This window comes from Ictalurus punctatus, chromosome 10 (assembly GCF_001660625.3).
Source record: "Ictalurus punctatus breed USDA103 chromosome 10, Coco_2.0, whole genome shotgun sequence".
NCBI classification, from domain to species: Eukaryota; Metazoa; Chordata; class Actinopteri; order Siluriformes; family Ictaluridae; genus Ictalurus; species Ictalurus punctatus.
In genome coordinates this window covers 18,475,366-18,488,631 of record NC_030425.2, presented here as the reverse complement: position 1 = coordinate 18,488,631, position 13,266 = coordinate 18,475,366, and the positions used below count along the sequence as shown (strand labels likewise).

General features: G+C 38.1%; 1 protein-coding gene across 5 annotated transcripts in view; it reads right to left on the bottom strand.

Moving 5' to 3' along the window:
- LOC108271227 (arf-GAP with coiled-coil, ANK repeat and PH domain-containing protein 2) overlaps nt 1-13,266 on the bottom strand; it is a 47,958-nt gene that overhangs the window by 32,370 nt on the left and 2,322 nt on the right. For all 5 annotated transcript variants that reach the window (XM_053683122.1, XM_053683125.1, XM_017478636.3 and 2 more), the window contains exon 2: nt 3,645-3,702. In XM_053683122.1, coding sequence (XP_053539097.1) covers nt 3,645-3,702 — 58 coding nt within the window. The remainder of the gene's footprint in view (nt 1-3,644; nt 3,703-13,266) is intronic.

Below are 13,266 nucleotides of genomic sequence, written 5' to 3'. Positions count from 1 at the left end.
TCTTTGCATGATGGAGCTTTACCCAGCATTTGTGGATGGCACGGCACTGTTCACAGACAATGAGTTCTGGAGGTGTTTCTGAGCCCAAGCAGTGATTTCCATTACAGAATCATGCCCGTTTTTAATGCAGTGCCGCCTGAGGGCCTGAAGATCACAGGCATGCAGTATTGATTTTCACCCTTGTCCTTTGCACGTACAGATTTCTCCAGATCTCAGAATCTTTTGATAATATTACGTACTGTAGATGAAGAGATATTCATAGTCCGCAATTTGACATTGAGGAACATTATTCAGAAATTGTTCCACAAATTGTCGACACAGTTTTTCACAGATTGGTGAACCTCTGCCCATCTTTACTTCTGAAAGACTCTACCTCTCTAAGATACTCTTTTTATACCAAATCATGTTACTGACCTGTTGCCAATGAACCCAAGAATACTGAACTGGAGGCCATTCCTCATGAGGAATGGGCTATGATTCCTCAGGGACGCTGCAGAAGCTGGTGTCTGGCTATGCATCTCATTTGCAGCAGGTCATAACAGTAAAAGCGTGCTCTACTAAGTACTAAAGATATTTGCCATGAAGGGGTTGAATAATTTTGAAACTGGAGAAGTCATTATAAGTTCAATTTTCAGTTGAATTTGGGGAAACCACTTGAAGCATTTGTTGTGTTGAACTATTGTGTTGAACTGCATTGTCAACTGCTTTTGTTTGATCATTGCAAATGGTCTGCACTTATACAGTGCACTTAATATATAATGTATCATACTTATTTCAGCAAACTGCTGAAAGTCTGATTTGCAATGGGGGTTTGAATAATTTTGATTGCAACTGTATACTAGAAGTATGAAAAGTTCTGAAAGCCATTTTACTAAAATTTTTGCAGAGACCTCTGGGACACCCTGTAGTTATTTCTAATAATAATAATAATAATAATAATAATAATAATAATAATAATATAATAATTATCTAATAATTTATTTAGTGCTGGCTCTCCATGCACTTGGTAAAGGTTTATTTAAATGACCCTTTTTTTGCTTTTTAGCACACTTGAATTTTTTGTGGAACCGAGTGCAGCAGCACTACCAACATACGAAAAACACACAAAATGGTAGAGAAGACGTGAGAAGTGAGGCTGGGGCCGATTTCATTCTCACCCAGACTGTAGATTCATGCAGCCAATCAGTGACGTTTGCCTCAGGTGATTACACAGTGACATGACCCCTAGATCTGATCTCCATTAGCACTGATATGTTTCACACACACTCTCACACACACCCTTAACACGTTATCAGCACCAATTAAGGCGCGCATGGGAAATAATGAATGTGAACATGGATTATTTACTTCCCCAACCCCCCACCATCCAATCAGAGTGTAAATATCCAAAAGGACAGACGACAGAACATAAGACTAAACGAAAGCATTACAGCTTTTCTGTTTGTTTGGTATTAGGAGAAACCACAGCATGAACCAAGTACTGCATTACAGACTTACAAATTTGCAAACACAGCTGCATATCTGTGAGTGTGTCAGATAGTTTGCCTCACATCACCATTAATTTAATCATAATCATTAATGATCATTAATCATAAAATTTATGGATTTTAATGTTGTGAATTCTTTATATTTCCAGATTTCTTGATTTTATACTGATGTCTGATGGAAATTTCATGTGAATAGCCGCATTGGAAATATATTTACTGAAAAAAATGTTGATGCCCCCTTTCTGGGGGAGGAACCCGGAGAACATGCCAACTCCGCACACATAGGGCCACGGCAGGAATCGAACCTCAACCCTGGAGGTGCGAGGCAAACGTGCTAACCACTAAACCCACTAGATCTTCCATGTTGTTAAATGATTGTAGGCATTAAAAAAAAGTATCTTTAAAAAAAATCTAATCAAACTATGTTTATTTTTTTATACAACACTACTGTTTTTGCATGCAGTTTGCTAGGATTTCTTATGATCCATGATGCATATTTGTGTACTGTAAAAATGTCTTAAAATATCATAATGTTTTTGTCATATCTCCCAGCGTTAGACTTTTCCGGAGTGTTTGAGCGGATCAGTGTGTTTTGGGGGTTTACAGAGAGGCTAATTTCAGAATCGTGTCCCTCCTCCTCCTCCAGTTCTTTGAAATCAGAGAGAATATCCTTCCTTGGCATGAAGGGGAAGTGAGAATGTGAGTCACTCAAACCTTTCAAACAATAAGCTGCTCTGATTAACACAGAGCTTACAAGCAAACTTTCATTTCTGTTTTACTCGGTCTCTTGCTGAAATGCTCTCGCCACTTCCCCTTATTCTGAATGCCTTTAGCAATCAACAATTCACTACTTCATTAAAACGTTCGTTAGACGAGGAATGTGTCAACATCACCGGAGCATTTAGAAGCATAATGTACACAGACAGCACAGCTTTGATTATAAATGAAGCAAGTAAAAAATGTCAGATGAAGACAGAAATAAGCTGAAACCGACTATAGAAATACTCAACATTTCAAAATTAAATGCAGCTGCCAGCAGTGATTGGCGGGCCCAAGCCCACAGCGGTATCCGTTTTATGAGCCAGTACTGGAGCATGGATGTTATTATACATGTGACGTCTGTGCCATATTGCATGATTTACACTGGAATTATAGCAGAAGGGAAAGGAAGTGGCCATGTCTCAGTGCTCGCTTTAACTGCTCCACACTCACTAATACCTGTGTGGGCACAATTCACCAGTCCCTCCAGGATTTTGTGATCACAGAAATGAACGTAAAAGCAAGCAGAGTCCACAATATTTGGAGGAGCTTGCAAGTTGTCAGAATTACTGCAGATTTTTAACAGATTTGGGCGAAGACAAGTCACATGACATCACAACGTGCATTCAGTCAAAGCCCTCTTCGATTCACATGCATCAAACATGAGGACAGTCAAACATCACTACAAAAGACCGTGGAAAAACAATTACATGCAATTGCAATTTCCCCAATTCAAGTAGTCTTAAGCAAATAAATAAATAAAATAAAATAATAATAAAACGCGGCAAGTTGGAGAAAAGACGCAGCAAAATCAATTTATCGCCACAACAATCAGTTTCAAAAAACTCGGCGAAATCCTGTACGGACTGATTCAAAAGTATTTCCCACTCATTTTTAATGACCACGCTTCCTGCTTCTGCTTGAACTTTTTGAACACGATAGCACGAGCTTTGACAACTGACAAAGATATGCAGACTTGTTTTTATTTGCCAATTTTTTCCATGTTCATATATAACCTAGGCTATTTAAGATGCTACAGGATGCTTTTTGCATAGATGAGACACATCTGCCTAAAACGACAGCCCTCAGAGCCCCGCCCAAGCCCATTCAACCAGTACAGTTCAGCAGTGGTGTTTCTAGAACAATCCCCTCTGTGTAATAAATGTGGTGTTAATGTAGGAAGTCATGTCACCTGGCATGTTTAAATGTTCAGCTTTATGTTCATGCGTCAGAGATTTGAATGCATACATCAGTAAATGAATAGGATGTAAAACATTTTAATGGCAGTAAACAAGATTTTTTTACCTTCACTTTAATTACCATGGTACAGGACTTGTGATTGACACGGAGGAAGTGGTTTAACAGTGTAACACACACAGACCATGATCCTGAACTTACCTTATCTAATTTGGACTCCAGCTCACACACATCTCCCTCCACCTCCTCAATGGTGGCCCTGTGTTAGAAAAAAATAAAAATAAAAATGTAAGTCTTAAAATTGTGGGTGCACCAGTAACCTGACCAATAACCTATCAATTATGTTTGACCATTTTTCTCTTAATAAGAGTACACAAGTGATCACAATAACAGACATTGACGTGAAGGGGCGGTCACACGACACTTTACTATGCTGACATCCATTCATACGTATGCGAATGCTGGAGACCAAAACGCAAGCTCGTGAGAAGACGTTTTGCATTTCGCAGTGTTCCACAGTTTGGTGAAATATGACCTGCGAATTCGTATCATATGAAGACATGTGAGCAGTAGAACTTCGACATGTCACGGCAGGACATTTGATCATCCTGTTTTATACAACGCAATACATATGCATATTTATTCACATATAATACACATATACAATATAAAATCGACATCAAAAGAGAATCTGCCTGGATTGTGGTGTCGCTGAATACAGAAACAGATGGTATGTTTTAACATTGAAACATATATTAATAACAGTGTACGCACATCAGAATACATGATGTGTGCAATATTTATTTATTTTTTTAAAAACAGCACCTCTGTGCCTGATGTCATATCCAGTTGCCTCCCCATGTTCACGGCAGTCTCTGAAGAAATTTTGCATGCTGAAAGTCTAGTGTGACCGTCCCTTGACAAACAACCTCAAAGTTCTAACTGGAATAACCAAAATGCAGCACCAAGCATTTCAATAAAAATGTCTTATGTTTCAGGAAGGATTTTACGCTTTAATGACAGTGTCCAAATAGATGGATTAGTCATCAAATAAATAACTGCTGTAATGCTTTTGATGTCTGTGACCAGATCTTAATGAGCTGTCTCATTAAAACGAGGTCACACACATCCAAGCAAAGTGCTGCAGAGTTCATGTGTTAATGAGGACGTAAAGCAGAGTGTGTCAGCCATACGAGAACTGATCTAAAATAATAACACAGATAAAGCTTAATGAAGTGTGAAGCATCATTTAGATAACATTAGAATGAACACACACACATTATTTGCAGCTGCACTACTGAGAGATGCGGTTATAGAAAATTAATCAACACCTTCTAACCAATCACAATCCAGAATTCAACAGTGCAGTGGTGTAAAAATGAAAACAGGTGTGCGTAAGAGAAAGTCAAAGTTCCCTCTCTTTTCCTCTCTCTCTCTCTCTCTCTCTCTCTCTCTCTCTCTCTCTCACACACACACACACACACACACACACACACACACACACACACACACACACACAGTTATGGTCTGCATTTCTTCAAACCCCCCCTTCGAAGTCCTCTGGATATGAGAACAGAAACATTACTGTAGTGCAGGGCTCTGTTTGACCTCATCCACATTTATGAGCACATGTATAGTTGCAATCATAATTATTCAATCCCCAGTGCAAATCAGGTTTATTGTAGAAATGCACAGACTTTCAGCTGTTTGCAATGAACAAATCAAACAAAAGCAATTGAAATAGTTAAACACTATGAATGCTTCACGTGGTTTCCCCAAATTCAACTGAAAATTGAACTTATAATGACTTCTCCAGTTTCAAAATTATTCAACCCCTTCATGGCAAGTATCTTTAGTACTTAGTAGAGCACGCTTTTACTGTTATGACCTGCTGCAAATGAGATGTATAGCCAGACAGCAGCTTCTGCAGCACCCCTGAGGAATCTCACTCACTCACCCACTAAATTTAAATAAACTTTAGAAGCAAACACTCTTATGACACCAGCACTATTTGAATATTACATCAACTTAATCACGTGACCATTAGTTTATTCTGGATTTTGATTGGTCAGGAGTTGTTGATGAATCTTCTACAACAGCAGCTCTGAAAGTAGCGCATCTGCAAATCACAGGTTTATGTTAATGTGCCTGTTCTAAATATTATTATTTCCATAGCAACAGCTCATTTTAATGTATTAAACGATCAACACATCACTATTTTGAACCGTTCATATTTATATTTAATGTTACAGAAGGTCCAGGAAACTCGAGTCTCCAGCACAGTGGGGTTCGTGCTTTCCGGTTTCTCAGTAACATGACAAATTGCATTTGTTTTTTCTCTCTTTAAATTCAGGAGATGGAAGAGACTGGCGAGTAGGGCTACAACTAATGATTATTTTCATAATCGATTAATTGGCCGATTATTTTTCGATCGATCGATTAATCGGATGGGGCGGGGCGATCTTTCAGCACCCTTTTTTTTGGTTTATTTAAAATAAAATTCACAAACTGAGTGGTACAAATATAAACTTCAGACTAAAACTTTACAAAACTGGTTGTACAAAACAGAAAAGAACCCAACACACACACCAGAATATATATTATTCATGTAGGACTGTAGTTTAATTCGGTGCTTTTGTGCATCTATAAAAATATAATGAATAAATACTTATATACGTAATATATACACATATACAAACATACATGCAAACACACACACACACACACACACACACACACACATTATATATATATATATATATATATATATATATATATATATATATATATATATATATATATATATATATTTTTATGGATGCACAAAAAGCATAGAATTAAACTACAGTCCTAAATTAATAATAAAAACTCACTTTCACTGCACCTTGTTCCTCATTGCCTTTAGGAATATTATTTTACTTTTGTTTACTTTTGATCATAGTGTTATAATTAGACATTACAGATCTTACTCACGCTCCTACTGCGCGTCTACACCGCGCGTGATCAGCAACGTGGGCTCGTTACTAACACATCACTTCCGTTATAATAAACGACAGAGGTTACACTACAAGCACGCAAATAAAACATAAAAATGTTTGAGATAGGCCTGGACAATAATTCAATATCAATATATATCGCGATATAAATTTTTTCAATAAACGGTGATATGATTTTTAAACACATTTCCGATATTTCGATATACATTAAAACATTTGAAACTGACTGACGTTCAGGGCGCAGTAGTCAGTTTGTTGTATTCAAGCCGAGTAGAATGAGCAGAACACAATTAGCTACGTGCGTGATGATGTACACCACAGGCACGCAGCCAGTTCTCGGCAGTTTTAGGCTAAGCTCCAACACGGCAAGTTTTAGCTATAAAATGATTACCCGTGACCGCAATACAAATGCGACTGAGCGAGCTTCCACAAATGAAGAGAAAGCAGACGAAATAGTCGATAAGAGAGGAAAGACTAATTCAGTGGTATGGAAGTGGTTTGGCTATCTAAGCGCTGATAAACTTCAGGTTTCAGTGCGCTGCAAAATGTTCCGGAGAGTGGTGCCGACTAGCAGTGGGAACACATCAAATCTGTTCCACCATCTGAAGCAGTTCCACCCGATAGAATATTCTGAAGAAGATGAGGCATCATAAAGGTTTAAGCCAACCTGTCTCTCAAATATCACCGCGACCCACATCCTCAACACCAGCTGTGTCAAAAGAGAAACCGATGCAGCAAACGCGGATCGCTGCATTCATGCCTCAGGACAAACAGTCTAAACGATATAAAGACATTACTAAGGCTGTCACAAACTTTTTGCTAAGGACATGGTGCCGTTTAGTACGGTAGAAAATGTGGGCTTCAGGAAAATGATGTCCGTCATCGACCCCAGATACGAGCTCCCTGGCCGGAAATATTTTTCCCGCACAGCTATACCTACACTTTCCGGTGAAGTTAGGGAAAGGGTGCAGGAGCAACTGAAGTCAGGGTCATATTTTGCGACCACAGCGGATCTGTGGTCAAGCCGAACCTCGGAACCATACTTGAGCCTGACGGTCCACTTTATTGACCAAGATTGGAAGCTTGTCAGCTTATGTCTCCAGACGGTTTACTTTCCCGAGGATCACACGGGCGAAGCAATTGCAGCCGGACCTACGGATGCGCTCGCCTCCTGGGGACTCAGCGAGGAGCGCCAGGTCTGCATCACCACAGATAGCAGGACCAATATCATCAAAGCCGCCAAGTTGAACAGATGGAGAAAGCTACAATGCTTCGGGCACCGACTGAACTCCACTATTGGTAAGTTATACACCGTTAATATACATTTGAGTATTATGTAAAGTTATTTTGCTTATGGCATGAGGATATATTACTACAATCATTGCAGTAACAAATAGGCGATATGCTTATCACAAAATAGGCCTAACCTAAATGTAGCTCATCAGTGCTTGTATGTTTTTGATAGCTATTTTTATATTTGTTTATATTCACACAATTTTATGCTTGCTATGTGGTTGTTGCATGCCATGTCATAAGAAGTTCATTGAGCATGTGTTATAATGTGCATTTGATTTGATAATTAAAACACTTCAGTTGAGGTGCTCTGTGTTGTGTAGGCTATGATTTCATGTGATTTCATTCCCCCAGTTTAAGTGACTGAATAGGTTATTCATTTATTCTTTAATTAAGACATACATATTTGTATGGATTCATACATACAGCAGTTATATTAATAAGATTCAAAGGTGTTTTACTGGCATGGAAACAGATGTTTACTTTGCCAAATCAGGTGTGAAATAAAAACAACAAAATGTACATAAGCAGAAGAATTGTGATTTTGCTGTAAGAATAATATAAATAAATAAAATTTTGTAGTTAAAATACAAATGAGAACTATATATTGCAATATTTTTTTCTCTCTCTGTGTACAGAGAAAGTTCACCAAGACAAGCGAGTGGACAGAGCAGTTGGGGTCTGTAAAAAGGTGGTGGCTGCCTTCTCCTACTCCTGGAAGGAGAAACGGGACCTTGCAGCTGCTCAGGAGGAGTATCACTTGCCACAGCACAAGCTCATCAGTGAAACCCCAACAAGATGGGGCTCCCGTCAACAAATGGTGAGGCGGGTTCTGGAGCAGAAAAGGGCCATCACAGAGGCCCTCTCAAAAGACAAGAAGACCAGGTCGCTGGTACCTACTTGGCAAGATGTGGACGTTTTAGAGTCTATAGATGCAGCTCTAAGCCCGCTCCTTGAATTCACTGATGCCTTGTCCGGTGAGTCCTAAGTCAGTGTGTCATTCCTAGAACCAGTGATGCATCTCTTCAACACCTCCATCTTGAAGGAAGAAGAGGATGACACAGACCTCACCAGGACCATAAAGACAACAGTGATGGGATACCTGAATGAAAAGTATGATGACCCAGCCACGGATGATCTACTTGACATGGCATGCCTCGTTGACCCAAGATTCAAGCTTCAGTACGCTCAGGAGGAGAACAGAGAATACATCAAAGAGAAAGCTGTGTTGGAGATGCTGAAGGGAGAGAGAGCTGTTGTGGTAAGGGAAGAGGAGTCCAGAGAAGAAGCCATGGGAGATGCTTCTGCAGCAGTGACACCAGCCAAGAAAACAAAGCGGTCTCTGACTAGCTTTTTTTCCCCAAACAGGTCCACCAGTACCAACACAGAAGGCTTGAGAGGGAGCTCAGCAACTACCTTCTGTCTCCAGATGCTGACAATGACTCAAATCCTCTGGATTGGTGGAAAGTCTCTCACAAGAACTTCCCCAGAGTAAGCCAACTGGCAAAACATTACTTGTGTATTGAAGCCACAAGCTCCCCCTCTGAGAGGGTTTTTAGTACGGGTGCAATATTGTCACAAGTAAAATGGCATCTTTGAAGCCAGATAATGTAGACCAGCTTGTATTTCTTACCAGAAACCTCTAGAGCCTGTCATAGGGTGTCATCAACCCCCAACAATGTCCCTGCCCCAGCTACATGTGTAGTTGTTATTGCTCACACTTTTTCTGTTTTCTTCAGCAACTCTCAGCATTTTTCATTTTTTTTTTTATCCTGGCTGAAGCACTTTAATTTCAGTCTATAAGAATAAAATAATCAGCCTATGTTGTAGTTTAAAGTGAAAGATATTAATATTGACAAAGGTGAGAGTTTTGTGTTTATTTGACGGTGATTTCACATTTCTTGTTTGTATGAAGGTTAAATTCAAATAAAAGGTGAACGTTCATTTATTTGTGCCATTTTTATTTCTAAATTATTATATAGTTTTATAGGAGGAGAAGTTTACAGAAGTTTAAAGGTACAGACATCTTTGTGGGCGTCCTTGGCAGTTTTTCTGAGGATTTATATTGTTCATATCGATATCGGAATTATATCGTATCGACTGAAATTAAGAAATATATCGTGATATACATCGTCCAGCCCTAATTTGAGATGATATTACCTTTCTAAAAATTCACACACTAGACTACGCAGTGCATAGTGTAAGTGTACAATACTTCATTTGGGACACAACTTTAGTATTTACTCTCCGAAGCATGTTTTTCGGAACAGAATGAGTAAATCTCCCCCATGCTGTGCGCAGACCAACTAAATGATAATGAGATTCATTGCCAACGATTTTCATAATCGATTTTATCAATTAGTTGTTGCAGCTCTACTGGTGAGTAAATAAACTTAAGCCAAATCACACGAGCAAGAGTGCTGCTGTAGTGTGGATCAGCACAGCTGTGATTTAGCCACAGGTCAGAACAAGTAATCACAGCTGTGCTGATATTCATTACAAACAGCACTCTTGCTTCTGTGATGATGCTTTTATATAGCTCTATTAACAAGAAATTTATAGAGTAATTGACATTTCAGACACAATATGGACAAATATTTTGTTTAGTTTTGCTCAGACAATGAAAATAGTTCCCAAAGAAGCCACAGCTGGATAGTGTGTTTTGTGTTGCCATGGTAATGAACAGATGGACTGACAGCCCACAGTAAATGTAGTAAGGTTTTGAATGCAACAAACTATTACTAGAACTGGAATATAATCTAGCAACCACTAATAAGAGGAGTGTTACAAACAGTGAAATATACAAGTAGTTATACTAGGTATCAGCACATCTGGAACGCAGCGTATCCAATCAAATTAATGGACCGGAACTGGCAGTTATATAACAGGGTATGCAGCTGCGACTGTATAAGTGAAACATGAAATAATGCCAGTGCCAGTAAACTTGCTGACTTTTACAAATCACTGACACTCGACACACCTTCCAGAAATGTCTCCAAATAGGACACTTCACCATATCAATGATTACAAGGTTTTCTTTGTTAAATAACACGTATTGTACCGGTTTATTATTAGGCTGAGATTGTGCGAAGTGTCCACCATATGCCATTCAAGAGGTCTCTCTGAATGTTCATGCATCGTTTAGGTTAAAGTCATAAATACATCAACACATTCTGACTGAAGAATTTACCATGATAATTATTGTACGCAACCCAATATCTTCTAAAACAAAAATTATTTGATTCTTATTTGGGTGTGACGTGATAGAGCATTCCCCATGTATTCCAGCACCCCCAATATAACCGGCCTTCCTGTATCCCTCTCATGTGTTGTTCTTTAATAAATAAAGCATCGTAATTGATGGCAAATTGCTGGAGTATAAAACGGAAAGATCTGACCAAGAATATTAAACAACTTATTTACAGTATTCTTATTTTACCAAATTACAAAAAAAGTTAAATATCGTCTGTGAGTGGTGTCTGGACTGGTTCCTTGTTGGCTGTATTTGCAGAACATCATGTTGCAGTCACTCTTTTTTGGACTTGTTTGCAGCTTTGTAACCGGACACTTCTGTACTCGGTTTCTGTTTAAGTGTATCCTCTTCTGTGTCACTGTTCTATTATTTTATTTTTTAACCTGTTTTTGAAGACAGGACAAAATGATCAATAAATATCAACAATGTTATTTGGGGCCTATTAGTCTATCTGCTGAATCAAATCAAAGCAAAATTTGAAACATTACATTTGTTTGCTGATGGTTTGTTTTGTTTTCTTACTGCATGGAATTAAATAAAAATAAATAAATAAATAAAAATCTGTGGTGTGTGATATTGGAACTTAACCTTTTATTGCCCTTCTTGAGTGCAATTTGTTTTACAGCAATGGAATACAGCACAAATAAGTCCAAAAACATTATACATGGGCGGCTGTGGCTCAGGTGGTAGAGTGGATTGTCCACTAATTGAAGGGTTGGCGGTTCGATTCCCGGCCCACATGACTCCACATACTGAAGTATGTGTAAGTAAAAAAGACACTGAATCCCAAGTTGCTCCCAATGGCAAGTTAGTGCCTTGCATGGCAGCTCTGCTACCACTGGTGTGCGAATGAGACACAGTGTAAAGCACTTTGGATAAATATGCAATTTAAGTGCAGACCCATTACCATTTACCATTATATATTAAACATGTGTGTAAGGCTTAAAACATCCTCATAAATCTCTTTCATTCGGCAGAAATACACAGAGAGATAAAAAGTTATGCAAAACTTCATGTGCATGTAGAAATCATAATAATCCCCACACATGGAGAACATGGAGTCTGTGCTCAGTACATGATTTAATAATTATATAAATAACTAATAATACAACATTTTGAATATCTTGTTCAGAGGTTGCTTTTTGTTCTGTTTTAAAGATGTTTGCCAGTCCAAATCTCCACAGCACATGTCATTTCTGCTCTGTTCTTAACCTCAGTTTAGAAGCTAAAAAACATCTACAAAAAAAAACCCAAAACACACTGCACTCGTCGATGGTCACAGAGCCGCAGAGTCATCATAAGGAGACATCTGAGGCGTCCGAGTGGTAGATAAAATGATATTACTGACCCTTAACGAGGGAGACGCTCCGACGGCGCGTAAAGACGGAATCATGTTCTCCATAGGTCGGTAAAACACTCCTCTGAAAAGTCACATGACTGGAGTTCATTTATGCGAGACTTGGCAAACGTTTATTCTCACTTGTTAAAAGGGAATAATGTGCAGGAACAAGCCTGGCCAAAAACACTGATAAAAGACTTTTAATAACAAGCTGCTACTGTAGAGCAGTACTGTAAAGACACGCCCCCAGGGGTGGGACAAATATATTCTACATTAAAACAACTTTTTTACATTACTTTTTTTTTTTTTTTTATTAAAAGGGACAGGATCAAAAAGCACAAATACTTATTCTGGTTTTATTTTTAAAAGAAAAGCAGAATACAAAATGAAAACACAAGTACGCACAGCTGTCACCATCAATGAGAAACCACTTCAACGTGTGTGGGCTGTCATCCTGTTTCATACATTTAAAATGCTTAAAAATATGACCAATATAAAATGTACAAAAACAAGACAAAAAGTACAATGATGTATATTATAAAATCAAGATTAATTTTTTAGAAATTATATAGTATTTGTTTTAGATCATGAAAATGTATTTATTTTATTTTAAAATGTAATTATTTTAGGTTGTATTTTCATTTTCAAAAACCTGTTTTGGCTATATCACTCATTCCTATTGCTATAAAAATATTCTTTTATTATTTTGCTTGTTTGTTAATGTGCAGGACCAAGTGAAAGTGAAAGTAAAATTAAAGAGCTGTCTAACTGTTCCATCTACCAGTCACAAAGCACTGACACTGGATTTTATATTATAATACAATATATATATAAACACAAAAACTTTACCATATAAACAATTATTTTTTTAAAATCCATTTATGTGCAAAATTCAAGAAACAAGCCCCTTTGAACCAGCTGTTACTATAGAAAGGATAATTA